Genomic DNA, 17,169 nt, shown 5'->3' with positions numbered 1-17,169 from the left:
TAGAATTCTATTACAATCCATCAACTCTTTTAAAATCTATAAATCATTTTAAATTTATTAAACTCTAGATTGAATACATTCCTAAATGAAATTTTCAACCAAAAAAAAAAAAAAAAGATTAGTGAAATCCGCATTGAAAATTGAGTTCCATCTTCTTTTGAGTTTTGCCTTGGGATAAACTATGGATTATTATTATTATTATTATTATTATTATATTTTGGTATTTTTTTTATTAGTATATGAAGTAAAAATAGAATTACATGGTGGGGTTAATAAATCTTACAGTATGGTTTGTTTTTCGGTAAAGAAATCTTATAGCATAGTTAGGCGTTGGAACTAATTCGAAATCTTTTTTTGTTTTTTTTTGGTCATTCTAAGCTGAAAGAGGTGGTCGAGCCGGCTCCTAAACGTATAGTTTCAATGTTGTAGAGCAAGCCTCCTCTCACAAGCCACTCCAATTTTCATGTATAGGAGGGTTCACTATTACTATTATAACGCAAATTACAATTTTGCCCATTGTACTTCACTCGTTCCATCAGCTCTGGTTAATGCGCAAGAGTCCAAACATGTAGAAGCCCCTCTGGATTTCGTTTGGGATAGCACGCACACTCTTCAGCATCTTAAAATCAGACTTTTTCTATTGGAGCCTTATCCTCTCACGTCTCAACCCATCACTTTGTACACGAATTCACTTCATCACTTTCCCCAACTTTTGATAACTAGAAAATAAAACAAGCACGCACAAAAACTCCTCCTTCCTCACTCCTCAGCCATGTAATTGTATTAACCACCAAATGCAAGAAACTCACTTCGTCTCATCCTTCTCCAACAACACCAATCCCTTTTCCACTCCCAGACCTCCCCATTTCCTTTCCTTCCATACCCACCACCATGATTTCGCTTCCCTTCCTCCCCCCATTAGAACCTTCCAATTCCCAATTCTTTCCTCTAAAACCACCGTTTCTCTCCCTCCCAAACACCCAACTCCAACTTCACAAATCCCCTCTATATCCCCACCCCCACCTCCGCCTCCACCTCCTCCACCCCCACTCAACTCTGACTTCCAAGAGAAAATGCTCTTCCTCGACTCCATCGGCATAGACTTCCTTTCCCTAATCCACGACTACCCTCCTGTCGTTTCCGCTTCTCTTTCCGATATCAAGTCCACCGTCGAGTTCGTAACCTCCATGGGCTTCACGGCGGTCGAGTTCCGGCGGATTGTCGGCATGTGCCCTGAAGTTCTCGCCTCCCGGGTCGCCGATATCGTCCCTGTTTTGACGTTTTTGATACGGGAAGCCCGCGTTAATGGTTTGGAGCTTAAACGGGTCATAAACCGGCGGCCTAGATTGCTAGCTTGCAGCGTCAAGGATCAGCTCCGACCCACTTTGTATTTCCTCCAGAGCATTGGGATTTCGGAGGTGAACAGGTACACCAACTTGCTTTCTTGTAGCGTCGAAGAAAAGCTGATACCCAGAATCGAATACTTGGAAAAGATTGGGTTTTCTCATCGGGATGCTTTGTCTATGTTTCGGAGATTTCCGCAGCTGTTTTGCTACAGCATCAAAGACAATTTTGAGCCGAAATTCGATTACTTTGTGGTGGAAATGGGAAGGGATTTGAAGGACCTGAAGGAGTTCCCGCATTACTTTTCGTTTAGCTTAGAGAACAGGATTAAGCCGAGGCACCAAATCTGTGTAGAAAAGGGTGTGTGCTTTCCTCTTCCTATATTGTTAAAGACCAACGAGGCTCAATTCCGTGATAGATTGGAGGTTTGTTGTAATACTTCCATGCCACATACTTCTTCCCCTTTGTGGTGTACAAATTGTGAAATTCATTCTATATAAAATAAAAAACTTAAAAAATAAAAAAATAAAAAAAATAATAAAAAAGGTTTAACCTTTTTCTTTCTCTTCTGATTTTTCCTGTTATTTTTGTCTCACTTTAAATATAGTTATACTTCAATATTCTATTGAAAGGAAATTTGCAATCATATGGGTTCCTCTGCTAGATGTATCAGTTCAACTGATAAAAAGTCCTGGTTTTATGTATGTGGATGAGCTGCATAGAATAAACATTGTTAGAATAAGAATTTGCATAGTCAGCACTCTTGTCATTCAAAACATTTGTTCTGGGTTGGGATTAGATTCATGAATAATCACTAATTTGGTGCAATAGTACAGTGGAAATGGAGTTCCTTGGGCGAGATTTCCGCTTTTGGTGTCTTTCTAGTTCTGTAATCATTAATCAGGAAGAAAAGGTAATATGGGAAACCAATCAAACTACTTCTATACGACCTGTCCTTCTGTATCCTCCATCCTTCAATGTTTCCCATAGCAGGAAGTATGTACTGTTAATGATGGAGATGTAAGCAGGGCTAGCAGCCAAACTGAAAGTCAATTTGTCTTACTCATAAGCTCTAAACTGGTAACTTCGCTTTTGTGCAAAATTAGACTTGCAAGCTACTACATGACGGTTGTTCAACTTACATAAAGCTTTTTCTTTGGGAAACTAGTAAATAAAAAGTTATTACTGTGCGGCAACAACTATGCTGTGAACTGTCTAATTGAAAGTATTGTACATTCGAAATTCATCATATGTTAGAACAACTCTGTATTACATTGTTCAAGTACACCTTGTATACAAATTCTTACTAATTGGTGGTCAAAATGATTTTGTAAAACTATAGTAGAAATTTAACTGTTTTAGATGGTCACAGCTTGGGCCAGTTTCTCAATTCATCTGCGAATGCGTAAAGCAACATAATCTGTCAGTTTTCATTAAATTTTCTTGTTGGTCTACTAGGTGCATCAATCTTAAAGTATGAAGTTAAACAAATGTAGACAGTGGAGATGTCTTCGCGAAATTCAGGATTTCAGGTCATTGAAACTCGAATGGTATATAGTAAAATATCTAAAATTATCTGATTATTTAGAAAACTAACTTGCTTACAGAAACAGATGTTGGGTCCTTCAAATGTTGTACTTCCTGTATTCTGCCATGATCGTGGCTGCTGAACTAGTGTGATTTTGTTTTAATTTAATTTCTTGTCAAGTATTTATTTTCCATGTTCTTTCCAAAAATTTAGTGGTATTAGGGGTGCAGACATTATCTATGGAGCAAGTATTCGTTAAGTATTTTAATTAATATTGTACTTTGTATATCTAGATTTTTGATAATCATGGTTGTAACATAACAAATTGCTTTTAGGTGGAACCTTTGACTTCTCTTTCTCTTCAATTTTAGAGTTCACAGTTAATGAAGTCAAGAATTCAGATTTTAATGAAGTCAATCACCCTCTCTATGGAATCAATGCACTAAATTGTTGTGTTGGCAAGTTCAGCTAATGGAACAATCGCAATTGCGGTTAATATGCATTAGCTTAGATAAAATATTGCGTCAGGAGGAACTTATTATTTGTAAAGGGCATTTCTATTTCTATAGGTTACTAATTTGTCATTACCATGATCGTTAATTTTGATTGTTATTTTGTGATGGACCAAATAATAAGGATAGTTCTCCACTTAGTCTACTACAACCCTACACATTCAATGCAACCGACTATATGCGCAATAAGCAATTATCAGAAAACTATAGAACAGAAAAAAATGATATTGATCTAAGAATGTATTATAGTACTTTTCCCCTGAAACGGTGTTGTGCAGTGGCATTAAGGTCAGCTTTCCAAACATAATCGCTTTCACATTCTTTGGCTTTGGCGTGCTAAGTGTCACGGACTTGTTTGTTTACCCTTCAAGCCGTGCGGCCTTAGTTGCTATTCCGACCCTTTGTTGCAACTAAGTAAGCCTTTTGCCCACTAAAAGAGAAAGCTAAGCAAAGAAAGCTAGAACACAAAGAGAGTTTGGGAGAATGAGAGTATATTGCTACAAAGAGAGCTTTACAAATGTAGCTTGGATTCTTGGATGGTTTGGCCAAATGAGGCCTCCACCTATTTATAGGCATACAAAGCTTAATCCTACGGCTATAATTGCTTTAATCCTACGGTGGAGAATGGGTGTCTAGATCCTTCCCACCTACTTTCCCACCTACTTTACATAAAATATCTAAAGAAGCATCTAGAATGGATATGTACATGGCTTGACCTAGAGTTCTCCATAATGTTCTAGAGAATTCTACACTACTCTAGGTGCTTGGCCCATTGTAAGGCCCAAATGGATTATAAGGGCCAAAATGGATTGTAAGGCCCAAAATGGAGAGAATGCCCACCAAGTGTTTGATGAAATGCCCCAACCGTGACATTCTCCCCCACCTATGCCGTCGACGTCCTCGTCGAGCTTGCTTCATGGAACCTCTTGATATGATCTTCAAATTGCCAAAGCGCGATAGCAGGTTCCCAACTTGCTTCGCTATCGGGAAGTCCCTTCCATTTCACCAAGTACTCATGACTCGGATGGTTATCCCTTCCACGAACTACTCGATCAGCTAAGATGCTCTCCACATCCTTGTCATAAGTGTTGTAGACCCCTATTGGTGCTCGCTTGGACTCCCCTCTTGTTTGGTCTTCCTCATCCTTGTAGTATGGCTTTAAGCAACTTACATGGAAGACCGGGTGAAGTTTGAGTGTAGGAGGTAACTCCACCTTATAAGATACCTTGCCCACCTTCTTGACGATTGGAAATGGTCCCTCGTATCGGCGGACAAGGCCTTTGTGCAGTCCTCGGGTAGACTTGTGTTGGGATGAAAGGATTTTGATGAACACCAAGTCTCCCACTTGATACTCCACGTGCCTTCTTTTGGCGTCCGCCCACTTCTTCATTTTCTTGGTGGCCTTATGAAGGTACGACCTTGCTAAGTCCACTTGTTCATGCCAACCTTTGGCAATCTTGAATGCGGCAGGACTCCTTCCTCCATACTTGGTAACAAGTGTTTGTGGAGTGAGTGGTTGTTGCCCCGTGGCTAACTCGAATGGACTTCGATTGGTGGACTCGCTCCTTTGCAAGTTGTAGGAGAATTGGGCAACATCTAACAGCTTTGCCCAATCATGTTGGTTGGCACTCACAAAGTGCCGTAGATATAGCTCTAATAGCGCATTAGCTCGCTCGGTTTGCCCATCGGTTTGTGGATGAAAGCTTGTAGAGAAATGCAACTCCGAGCCCATGAGCTTAAATAGCTCCGTCCAAAACCTTCCGGTGAACCTTGAGTCTCGATCACTTATAATTGATCTTGGGAGTCCCCAATACTTCACCACGTGCTTGAAGAATAGCCGTGCCGTTTCCTCAGCTGGACACTCCTTTGTCGAGGCAATGAATGTAGCATACTTGGAGAATCGATCAACTACTACGATTATAGTGCTACATCCCTCGGACTTGGGTAAGCTAATGATGAAGTCCATGGAGATGCTCTCCCATGGTCTCTCCGGAGTTGGTAGTGGCTCCAATAAACCTGCGAGTTGTCGTTGCTCTACCTTGTCTTGTTGACAAACAAGGCAGGTCTTCACATACATCTCGATGTCGTCCCGCATTTGTGGCCAATAATAGTTCGTCTCCAACAAAGCTCTCGTACGCTTTTGCCCTGGGTGGCCAGCCCATTTGGTGTCATGGCATTCTTTGATCAAATTTTTCCTTATGTTGCCCCACCTTGGTACATAGATGCGATGCCCCTTGGTGTAGAGAAGGCCATCTTCAACCCAAAACCTCTTAGTCTTGCCCTCCATGGCAAGTTGTAGGAGTTGCTTGGCCACAACATCACGGTCCATGCCCTCCTTTATTAGGTTGAGCAGTTCCCCTTGGAACTTGGTTATCGATGCTAGTTCGGCCTTCCTACTTAATGCATCGGCAACTACATTGGCCGTACCGGGCTTGTATTCGAGCTTGTAGTCGAACTCGGCAAGAAAGTCTTGCCAACGAGCTTGCTTGGGGCTTAACTTCTTTTGAGTTTGGAAATAGCTTGTGGCCACATTGTCAGTCTTTACCACGAACTTAGACCCCAGCAAGTAATGCCTCCAAGCGCGCAAGCAATGGATGATGGCGGTCATCTCCTTCTCTTGGACCGTATACCTCCTCTCCGTGTCGTTGAGCTTGCGGCTTTCAAATGCGATTGGATGCCTTTCTTGCATCAACACGCCCCCTATGGCAAAGTCGGAAGCATCAGTGTGCACCTCGAATGGTTTGGAGCAATCGGGCAATGCCAACACGGGTTCCTTCATAATAGCCTCCTTCAAATTCTCAAAGGCTTGTTGGCATTGGGTGGACCAACTCCATGTCTTGTTCTTCTTTAGCAGATCGGTGAGTGGTGCGGCTAGGGCAGAATACCCTTTGATAAACCTCCTGTAATAGTTAACAAGACCAAGAAAAGATCGCAGCTCACTCACCTTGGTTGGAGGATCCCACTCTTGGATGGCTTTCACTTTGGCTTCATCCATGTGCAGCTTGCCATCCTTGATCTTGTGGCCGAGGAAATACACCTCATTGGTTGCAAACGAGCACTTCTCTCTCTTCACGTAAAGCTCATTATCCTTTAGAACCTTGAACACAATTCGTAGGTGGTGGATGTGCTCCTCTAACGTCTTGCTATAGATGACGATGTCATCCAAATAGACCACCACGAATTTGTCCAAGTAAGGATGGAAGATCTTGTTCATGAGAGTGCAGAAAGTGGCGGGTGCGTTGGTGAGACCAAAGGGCATGACGAGGAATTCATATGCTCCATATCGAGTAACACATGTAGTCTTTGGCTCATCACCCTCCGCAATTCTAACTTGGTAGTACCCCGACCTCAAGTCAAGTTTAGTGAAGTACCTTGCTCCTCCAAGTTGATCAAACAAATCGGCTATCAACGGTATAGGGTACTTGTTCTTGATGGTAACCTTGTTAAGTGCCCTATAGTCGATGCATAGCCTTAACGAACCATCATGCTTCTTTTGGAACAAGACGGGTGCTCCATAAGGTGCTTTCGACGGTTGAATGTAACCGGCATCCAAAAGTTCTTTAAGTTGTCTCCTTAGCTCCTCTAGCTCTGGTGGAGACATGCGATATGGTGCTTTTGCGGGTGGTTTTGCACCAGGCTCCAACTCGATGCAATGATCCACCTCCCTCCTTGGTGGAAGTTTCTTGGGTAGTTGTGGTGGCATGACATCCTTGAACTCCTCAAGGACTTGGCTAACCTCCTTCGGTGGCTCCTTGGAAGTAACTTCTTCTTCCTCCCGTAGAGTAGCAAGGAATGTAGGCTCTCCTTTCTTTACTCCTCTCTTGAATTGCATGGCGGAGAGGCGGTTGGAAGTACTTGGCTTGTGCATGGTTGGAATCATGCAAGGGCCTCCCTCCATTATACACACCGTGTTGTAGCGAGGGAGTGGTACCACATTGAATTGCCTAAGAAATTCCATGCCAAGTACAATATCAAAGTCATCCATAGGAGCAATGGAGAAGTTTACGTTACCTTGCCAAGTGCCGAGGTGTAACTCCACGTTACGAGCCACGCCATCTAGCGGTTTAGCCTCCGCATTCACAGTTTTCAACCACCCTTGACCTTTGTCGAGTTTGAGGCCAAGCCTCATGGCCTCCTCCTTCCTTACGAAGTTGTGAGATGCGCCAGTGTCTACCATGACTTGGGCATCTTTCCCGTTGATACGTGCCGCCACGTACATTAGGGAGTTCTTCGTATTGTTGGTTGGGATTGGACTAGCCTTCAGTGAGTTGAGGAGTTGTATACAACCCATTTGCGTGTGCTCGTGAGTTTCCCTCTCTTCGAGCATGGCACTTAAGGACTTCCTCTTCGGACAATCTCTAGCCCAATGGGGACCATCACATAAGAAGCAATTTTCCTTCGGCTTGAATTCGGGCTTGCCTCCTTTCTTCCAATCTTTGCTAGGTAGTGGTGGCCTTCTTGGAAACTCCTTACTTTGGGGAGTTTTATGGAATTTGGCTCCCCCACCTTTAATGTAATTAATCTTAGGCTTAGAGTTGGAAGACTCACCTTGCCTATATTCGACAAGCGTTTCGGCCGTGGTGAGGGCAGTGGAAATATCTTGTACTCCCCTTCGTTGAAGCTCTTGGCATGCCCACGGTTGCAACCCATCCATGAAGTTGAAAAGGAGGTCCTCCTCACTCATGTTCGGAATTTGGAGCATTAACCCAGAGAATTGCTCCACATATTCACGGATGGATCGTTGGTGCTTCAACTCCTTCATGCGTTTCCTAGCTTCATTCGCCACATTCTCGGGATAGAATTGTTTCGTCAATTCACTCTTTAAATCTTCCCAAGAATTGATGGCGCATATGCCTTTCTTCATTTCTTCGTGCTTTCTACGCCACCATACCGCTGCAAGATTAGTAAGATATAGGGTAGCGGTGTTTACCTTTTGCTTCTCGTCTTGGAAATCCAAGGCCTCGAAGTATCGTTCCATGTGCCACATGTAGTTGTCCAACTCCTTTGCATCCCTTCTCCCACTAAACTCCTTGGGCTTGGGAACATCTACCCTTGGAGTAGAGACTATTTGTTGGGTGGTGGCCGTGCCACTAGTTGCAGCTCTCTTGCATAACGCCCAATCCTCTCGTGTCTCCTCTAAACTCTTCTTAAACTCATCTAATTGAGCTTGCATAAGGGACAAGGTTTCAATTACCTTTGTTTGGAAAGCTTGGCTTTCATGACGCCATGCCTCGGTGTTGGCCTCGTTGGTGCTTTGCATGGTACCTCTAAGCTCCCCCACTTGGTCACCCACACGACCATCGAGCTCCTCCATGCCTTGCTCCACACAATCAAGCCGCTCCAACATGTCGGCAACGGCCAACTCCATCTTGACCACCTTGGTCTCCATGGCGGTGAGAACGTCCTTCGACTTTGAACGCCCACGTCCCTTCCTTGCAGCTTCGGGGATAACCTCCCTTCCCCTTGCTTCTTCAATCACAACCTCTGAGGAAGACATGTTGCTCTAGATGCTAGCTTTAACCTTGTCTCTGATACCACTTGTCACGGACTTGTTTGTTTACCCTTCAAGCCGTGCGGCCTTAGTTGCTATTCCGACCCTTTGTTGCAACTAAGTAAGCCTTTTGCCCACTAAAAGAGAAAGCTAAGCAAAGAAAGCTAGAACACAAAGAGAGTTTGGGAGAATGAGAGTATATTGCTACAAAGAGAGCTTTACAAATGTAGCTTGGATTCTTGGATGGTTTGGCCAAATGAGGCCTCCACCTATTTATAGGCATACAAAGCTTAATCCTACGGCTATAATTGCTTTAATCCTACGGTGGAGAATGGGTGTCTAGATCCTTCCCACCTACTTTCCCACCTACTTTACATAAAATATCTAAAGAAGCATCTAGAATGGATATGTACATGGCTTGACCTAGAGTTCTCCATAATGTTCTAGAGAATTCTACACTACTCTAGGTGCTTGGCCCATTGTAAGGCCCAAATGGATTATAAGGGCCAAAATGGATTGTAAGGCCCAAAATGGAGAGAATGCCCACCAAGTGTTTGATGAAATGCCCCAACCGTGACATAAGGAATCCCAAACAGAAAGTCTTCATGTTGGGGCAGGTTCCAGCTAGTACTTCCTTCTTTGGTGGCCATTTGAAATGATTGTTTCCTTCAGAAAAGCTTGTGAGAATTGGTAGGCGATGAAGTTTAAACTGCTCAACTGGGGAAGAATAATCTTATCCTCTTTTTCTTCACCCTCTGTAGGTTTTGCTATTATTTCTTCCATCATTTAGCCTACCTGGACACAAATTTTTAAAGCTTCAAGAGGCCTCTAGCAATGGAAGGAGAGAGTATAAATCTCAGACTGTCGTATCCAGAGACACTAATTGATGTTATTTCTTTCATCATTTAGCGTTCTTTGTTCAGAAATTATCTTGCTTATTTGGACGCTTTCAAGTTGGTGAATTATATGTGTTTCCACAGCTGATTGAGAAATGATGACGGAGTACTTTTCACCATCATCTGGTCTTCCAAATTCAAAAACATATTTTGAAGAGAATGGTAACCACTCACGACATTTCTAGTTTCTGCAATCTATTTTTCATATAGGATGGTACCAGAAACAATAGTTTACCACAACATGACATGTTCAGATCTCTTACTTCACAGAAGGAGCAGGGTAGAAGCTGGCTGTTCCATATCACATTGAAGTCGCTCGTGTTACGAAGTTCCAGCATCTCGAAGAGTGGGAAACTAACTTGCAGACAAGCTGAATGTTCTTATTATGCATTCTATGAAAAACAAGGCCTTCATTTCTGATGTAGCAGAAGCTTATGAGAAGATGAGAATCAATGAAAGACGAGCAATGACAGTTCATATTTGTTGATTCGCGCAAGAATGCCAAGAAATGAAATGAAAAAAGAGAATAATCACTAAAATTTTATTAATTAAAATAAGCGGCCCTTATAATCACCAAAATAAAACTTAAATAATAAAGGCTAATAGAAACCCTAATGCCTCGATAATTATTGAAAATTACAATGAATATGAAATCTGTTAAAAAAAGAAAGTTTGCTGAAGTCCACAATCCCACGATTCACAAGCAATTGACGGAACTCAATTTGGACATTCCTAGATCGAGATTTCAGCGTGTCAAAATATTACCAAAAATAGTAATTTTGACTTTTTGGAGCTCTAAATGATGGAATTTCATTGTAGACTCTATCAGTCACCAACAGTGAGTAGAATTCATGGCATCGATTTCTATCAAATTAAGCTAAAAGATCACCAAAATCCCACACTTTTTCGACGGGCAACTATCCACATTTAGGATGATCAATGTGCTCCATAAAATTTAATGCTAAGTACATTGCATCATCCTCTTCGCATGACTAAAATTTCACCCTTGAAATTAGCCCATCTTCTTCATCAGAAGAATTATTCCCGGTAAAAGAAATAAGATGCTTAACATTAAAAACATCCACAGTCTGAATATGACTTGGAAGCTTTAAATGATACGCATTGGGATTCCACAATTTTCACTGGCCCGATCTTTTTAGCAGACAATTTATTATAGTCACCAACAGAAAATCGATCCTTAGCCAAAACAGCCCATAGAAAATCACCCGTTTCAAACTCTATTTGATGTTGCTTCTTACTATTCCCCTTTGAAAGAAGTCAAAAATAAATAAATAAATAAAATTGCGTAGGGAAAAGATTTGTAGAATGTTTTCTTTCTATCAAATGGCACAAGGTTTCTCCTTCTCAAATAACAAAGTTGGCCAAATTCAATATCCTAGAAACATATATCAGTCGTTGACATAACTGTGAAATCTTCATATGGTATGTATGGCTAAAAAATAAGATATGCATGTGTGAATGATTTTGACGAATATGTATACCTTTTCTATGAAAATGTTATTAATGGAGCTTGAGAGATTGTATATTATGGATGATGATAGCTTGAGAGAGAGAGAAGTTAGGAGAGCAAAAAACGTGTATATATTTTCTGGTGTATATGTCAGAGAGAAGAGAGTATATTTTTGCTTACATAATGAAATGTAAAATGATTACAATTTTGTTATATAAAAAGCATAAATCTGTATTTTCTCTCTTTTACACTTTCATGCACTCATTTTCTCATTCTTCTAGTTTGTTCCATAACACGTGGCATATAAGCCACTGTGAAATACACCTGTATGATCTCATTTTCCATATTTGCCTTAGCCTCCACGTCAGCACAGCAGGTTATATTCCAACACTCCCCTGTAACCTCTGTGCTGAGACAACTCCAAGCTTTTCCCTCAAATAATTGAATCTGTCCCTTGGTAATGATTTGGTAAATATATCTGCAATTTGTTCTTTGGAAGCACAAAATGTCAAATCTACAATTCCATTCTGCAAGGCCTCTTTGATGAAGTGATATCTCCTGTCTATGTGTTTAGTTTTCTGGTGAAAGACTGGATTCCTTGTGATGGCAATGGCTGAGGTATTATCACAGTGTAGAGGTGTAGCTCTCACTTGTATTTCACCAAAATCTTCCAACACAAACCGAAGCCAAATTGCCTGTGCAGTTGCTTCTGAGGCACTTATATATTCTGCCTCAGCTGTAGAGAGTGCTACACAATGTTGTTTAACCGAAGCCCATGAGAATACACCACTACCAAAGCTAAATGCATATCCAGATGTGCTTTTCATATCATCCACAGAACCACTCCAGTCACTGTCACAGTACCCTACTAAAACAGCTTGTTGTCCCTTGACATATTCTATTCCATAATCTAAGGTACCTTTGACATACCTTAATACTCTTTTTGCTATACCAAGATGCTTCTTTGTGGGACAATGCATGAACCTTGCCAGTAAACTTGCAGCAAACATAATATTTGGTCTTGTTGCTGTCAGATATAGAAGACTTCCCACTACCTTTCGATACATCTCTTCATCTGCAGTTCCACTTCCATCTTCCTTGCTGAGTTTCTCATTTGCAATTAATGGTGTAAGAACTGGATTACAATCAGTTAAGCCAAACTTGTTCAGCAATGTAGAAGCATATTTTTTCTGGTGCACAAAAATGCTGGAACTTGTTTGTATTACTCCCATTCCAAGGAAATGATGTAACAATCCCAAGTCTGTCATTTCATATCTTTTCATCATATCTGCCTTAAACCAATGCAACATTTCATCATCATTTCCTGTAAACACTATGTCATCAACATATATGGCTGCAATGAGTATTCCTTTTTCTCCCCTGGTCTTTATATAAAGAGTGGCCTCACTTTGACTCTTTTGAAAACCACCCTCACTGAAATATGCATCAATCTCACTATACCAGGCTCGAGGGGCCTGTTTCAATCCATATAATGCCTTATGCAACTTATATACTTTATCCTCATGTCCTTCAATGACAAAACCATCTGGTTGTTCTACATAGACCTCTTCCTGCAGCACACCATTTAAAAAGGCTGACTTAACATCAAGCTGGTACAATTTCCAGCTTTTGTGAGCTGCTAAAGCAATTAAGGTCCTAATTGTGTCAAGTCTTGCAACAGGGGCAAAAGTTTCATTAAAATCCACTCCTGGTTTCTGTGCATATCCTTTAGCCACTAACCTTGCTTTGTTTTTCTGAATTGAGCCATCAAGATTAAGTTTTGTCTTGTATACCCATTTAACCCCAATTACAGGCTTATCTGCTGGTCTACTCACCAACTCCCAAGTTTTATTTTTCTCAATCATCCTCAACTCATTTGTCATTGCATTGATCCAAGACTGATTTTGTGCTGCTTCATTGTAGTCTTCGGGTTCAATGATGCAATTGTTGCATTTTGCTAGAATATCAGTCAAATTCCTCCATTTTACTGGTGTATGATCATATTCAGCATGCTTTCCACCTGTTTCAGTGTGTGTAGGGTCAGTGCTAGTACCCCTAGGTGCAAATGAACTGTCCCTGCTGCTGCTTGTAGTCTCCCTTGAATTTTGCACAATTTGAGCTGATTTTTCTGGTGTATAGTAAGTGTCTTTAAATGCTGGATTCACTTCTTCTGAGACTTTACAACCATCCTTGATTGCTAAAATTATCCTTCCTCCATTATTTCTCTCATCTTCCTTCCAATTCCATGAGCTTTCTTCATCAAATATAACATCCCTTGATAAAATCAATTTTTTAGCTATAGGATCAAATATCCTATACCCCTTCTCACAGGTTCCATAGCCAACAAAAATTTCTTTCACACTTTTTGAATCCAATTTCTGCCTTGTTTCAGCTGGTACATGAACATAACAAATGGATCCAAAAATTTTCAAATGTCCTACACCAGGTTTTCTTCCACTATAGGCTTCGAAAGGTGTCACCCCATTCAAGGCTTTAGTAGGACATCTGTTTAGCAGATAGACAGCTGTGTGAACAGCTTCTCCCCACAAGTAGTAGGGCATTTGTTTATCATGTAGCATGGCCTTGGCCATTTCAATGACCACCCGATTCTTCCTTTCAACTACCCCATTCTGTTGAGGAGTGTAAGCCACTGTCATTTGTCTTTGAATTCCCTCAGATTCACAGAATTTTATAAACTCTGCAGACAGAAATTCTCCTCCTCTATCACTTCTTAGACACTTAAGTTTAAAACCACTTTGCAACTCAACCATTGCTTTAAATTTCTTAAAACAGATAAGAGCTTCAGATTTGTTTCTTAAAAAATACACCCAAACCATGCGTGTGCAGTCATCTACAAACAACATAAAATACCTGTTTCCAGCAAGTGTCTCTGTTTGCATTGGTCCACACAAATCTGTATGAACTAATTGCAGTGGCTGATCTGCTCTCCATGCACCATTCTTTTGGAAAACTTCTCTATGTTGCTTTCCAAATTGGCAGCCTTCACAGACCTTCATCGTTTCTCCAAGCTTTGGCAATCCCACAACCATATCCTTCCTTTTTAATTCAAGCAAAGCATTTGAATGAAGATGTCCCATTCTTTTATGCCAAATTTCCATACTCAGCTCAGTTTGAACTGTTAATGCAACCTGCTCACTCGATGTCATAGTCAACGGATAGCATCGATTTGTTTTTGCTTTGACTTGCACAATCAGATTCTCAAGCATAGGTCCATCATACACATGACACATTCCACCACCAAATGTCAGATAATAGCCATGCTCATCCATTTGACCAACACTCAACAGGTTTTCTTTCAAGCCAGGTAAATATAGTACCTCTTTGATATGTCTTTTTCCCTTGTCAGTGTCAATCACCAATGTTCCTTTCCCAGCAATATTCTCTAGTGTTCCATTAGGCATTTGAACTCTTCCAAACATATTTCTCTTCACATCAGTCAATAAACTGATATTTCCTATCATATGGTTGCTGCAGCCACTGTCTATGTACCATTCACTGTTTTTGCTTGTGTCATGAGTCTCACTTGCTGCATAAAACATATTCCCTGTCATTTCCATCTGATTTGTACAATTAGCTTTCTGCACATTTCTTCCAATTGTACATTCTCTTGCCCAATGTCCAAACCTGTCACAATTATAGCATTTTGGCTTGCCTTTAAATCTACATTCTCCAAAATGATACTTGCCACAGGTTCTGCATTGTGGTTCTGAATTACCTTGACTGCTTCCAACCTGCCATCTACTCCCTCCGTGAACAGTGTTTGCAGCATGTGTGTTTGTCATTTGAGCTCCATGAAACCTTTGCTGAAATTTTTGTTTAGGTTCCCATTTCTTCTCTTTTGAGGACCATGACTTTTGAAACTTAGCTACATTAGATTGTGATACTCCTTTGTTTTGTATTTTGGAATTCACAGAAAATGTAGAGAATGCTTTCTCTGTGGAATCAGTAACTTGCTGGTCAAGTCTGTGCTCTTGACTCTTCAAAATCGCAATTACTTCTTGAAATTCCACTGATGTCAAGTCCTTAGTATTTTCTATCACCAAACAGATTGGTTCATATGCTTTTGTTAAGCTAATTAATACTTTTGAACCATTCTTTCATTTGACAGTGTCTCTCCAAACGTTTTCATCTGGTTTACTAGATCATTTAGTCTTGTAAGATAACTGGACAGTGTTTCATCATCCTTCATCCTGGTGTATTCGAAATCTCTCCTTAAACTTTGCAATTTCACAGATCTTACCTGATCTCCACCGTGAAATTCTTTGTACAAGAGCTCCCAAGCTTCTTTTGCAGTCTCTGCATTTGCTATCCTTGGGAAAATTTGATCAGTAACAGCACCTTGAATAATACCCAAAGCTTTTGCATCCTTCATGTAAGACTCCATCATCTGTTCATCATCTTCACTTGCTGAGCTTCCTTCAGCCTCTTCAATTTTCCCCTTTAGCTTCCCAGCAGAAACTGGAATTCCTTTCTCCACAAATTTCCAAAGCCCGAAGGATTTGAAAATGGTGACCATCTTGATTCTCCAAAATTCATAGTTCTCTCCTGAAAATATAGGAGCCCTTACTTCAGATCCAGCCATTGATGCTTCAGATCTGTAATACTAGCCTACACTCTTCAATCGAGCTCAGAATTGCTCGAGCTCTGTTTCTATTTTTTTTTTTTTTTTAGAGCACAGTATTTACTCCCAATGTAGATTCAACCAGCTCTGATACCATGTTAATGGAGCTTGAGAGATTGTATATTATGGATGATGATAGCTTGAGAGAGAGAGAAGTTAGGAGAGCAAAAAATGTGTATATATTTTCTGGTGTATATGTCAGAGAGAAGAGAGTATATTTTTGCTTACATAATGAAATGTAAAATGATTACAATTTTGTTATATAAAAAGCATAAATCTGTATTTTCTCTCTCTCACACTTTCATGCACTCATTTTCTTATTCTTCTAGTTTGTTCCATAACACGTGGCATATAAGCCACTATGAAATACACCTGTATGATCTCATTTTCCATATTTGCCTTAGCCTTCACGTCAGCACAGCAGGTTATATTCCAACAAATGTTGGTTTGGAGATGAAAATATGTAGGGTTGCTTGGAACTGTTGGAACCAATGTCTTCCTTATGGGACATAGAGCACCAGTGTTCTCACTGATGGCCAGTCCAATGTAAGACGAAGGACAAAAACTTATGAGATTAGATAGTTGATAAAGATGGATTGTTCTTGGTTGAGGAAAGACGATTTTGTTTGTTTCCTTTCCATCATCTTCTCCGCCTCTACCTTTGGTAACAATTATTTCATTGTTATGCAGTCCCTAATGTAAATTGTTTCCTGTTTCCAGTTTCAGTAGGCCTTTAGCTATACTGATAGAAATGCATTTTTCAATTTGTTACATCACACAACTTGAAGAAACCTTAAGTTTTAAAATGCCAGAATTTTTTGAGGTCGTTTCCACATATGACAAAATAGGTGGATCAGTCAACTCCGTTTTTTCTGAGCTAAAGAGTGTTACAGCGACATGATTTCCTTGTATATCTAAGAGTTCAGAGTCGAACAAAGTCTCCAAAAACCCACATTTCCACACTTCGAAAGCTTTTTGCAACCTCCCACCACCATAAATCTTTCACCAAAGGAATTTGGTTGCCTTAAAGCTTCGAGAATCGGCCTTTGAGACTCCATATATCTACCTACAAACATTTGCACATACATTTGCTTGGTCTAGCTACAACAATTAGACCAGAAACTAATAATAATAATAATCATAATAATAATAATAATAAATCAATGTTGAGGAATTGGAAAAGAATATACATATATATATATATATATTGAAGTCGAATAGATGTCGTATGGCAGTAATAGAGCTACTCTGCATAACAAAATTGATGAGGCAAAGACTGATGAGT

General features: G+C 40.5%; 1 protein-coding gene across 4 annotated transcripts; it reads left to right on the top strand.

Annotated features, from left to right (window-relative positions):
* Window positions 1-594: 594 nt before the first annotated feature.
* Window positions 595-3,258, top strand: LOC125418091 (transcription termination factor MTEF1, chloroplastic). Of its 4 annotated transcripts, XR_007239156.2 has the most exons (3): window positions 595-1,769; window positions 2,803-2,876; window positions 2,958-2,976. XR_007239156.2 is itself a non-coding variant. In XM_048468079.2 (2 exons), the coding sequence occupies exons 1-2, from the start codon at window positions 795-797 to the stop codon at window positions 3,241-3,243; spliced, it is 1,011 nt and encodes a 336-aa protein (XP_048324036.2). In that variant the 5' UTR covers window positions 595-794; the 3' UTR covers window positions 3,244-3,258. The 4 variants fall into 4 exon arrangements, 3 of the variants coding, with proteins under 3 accessions (XP_048324036.2, XP_048324068.2, XP_060669894.1); XM_048468079.2 differs by lacking the exons at window positions 2,803-2,876; window positions 2,958-2,976 and adding an exon at window positions 3,208-3,258; XM_048468111.2 differs by having other exon boundaries at window positions 2,803-3,158.
* Window positions 3,259-17,169: the final 13,911 nt, after the last annotated feature.

This window comes from Ziziphus jujuba, chromosome 1, assembly GCF_031755915.1.
Source record: "Ziziphus jujuba cultivar Dongzao chromosome 1, ASM3175591v1".
In the NCBI taxonomy this organism is placed as follows: domain Eukaryota; kingdom Viridiplantae; phylum Streptophyta; class Magnoliopsida; order Rosales; family Rhamnaceae; genus Ziziphus; species Ziziphus jujuba.
The sequence above is the reverse complement of the archived record's forward strand: the minus strand, read 5'-3'. Positions and strand labels throughout refer to the sequence as shown.

Bases quoted from the DNA above. Each gene is read 5' to 3' on its own strand.
- LOC125418091 (XM_060813911.1), top strand. From the start codon at position 795: ATGCAAGAAACTCACTTCGTCTCATCCTTCTCCAACAACACCAATCCC. The intron at 1,770-2,180 runs GTTTGTTGTAAT...GCAATAGTACAG, and splicing joins AATTCCGTGATAGATTGGAG to TGGAAATGGAGTTCCTTGGG.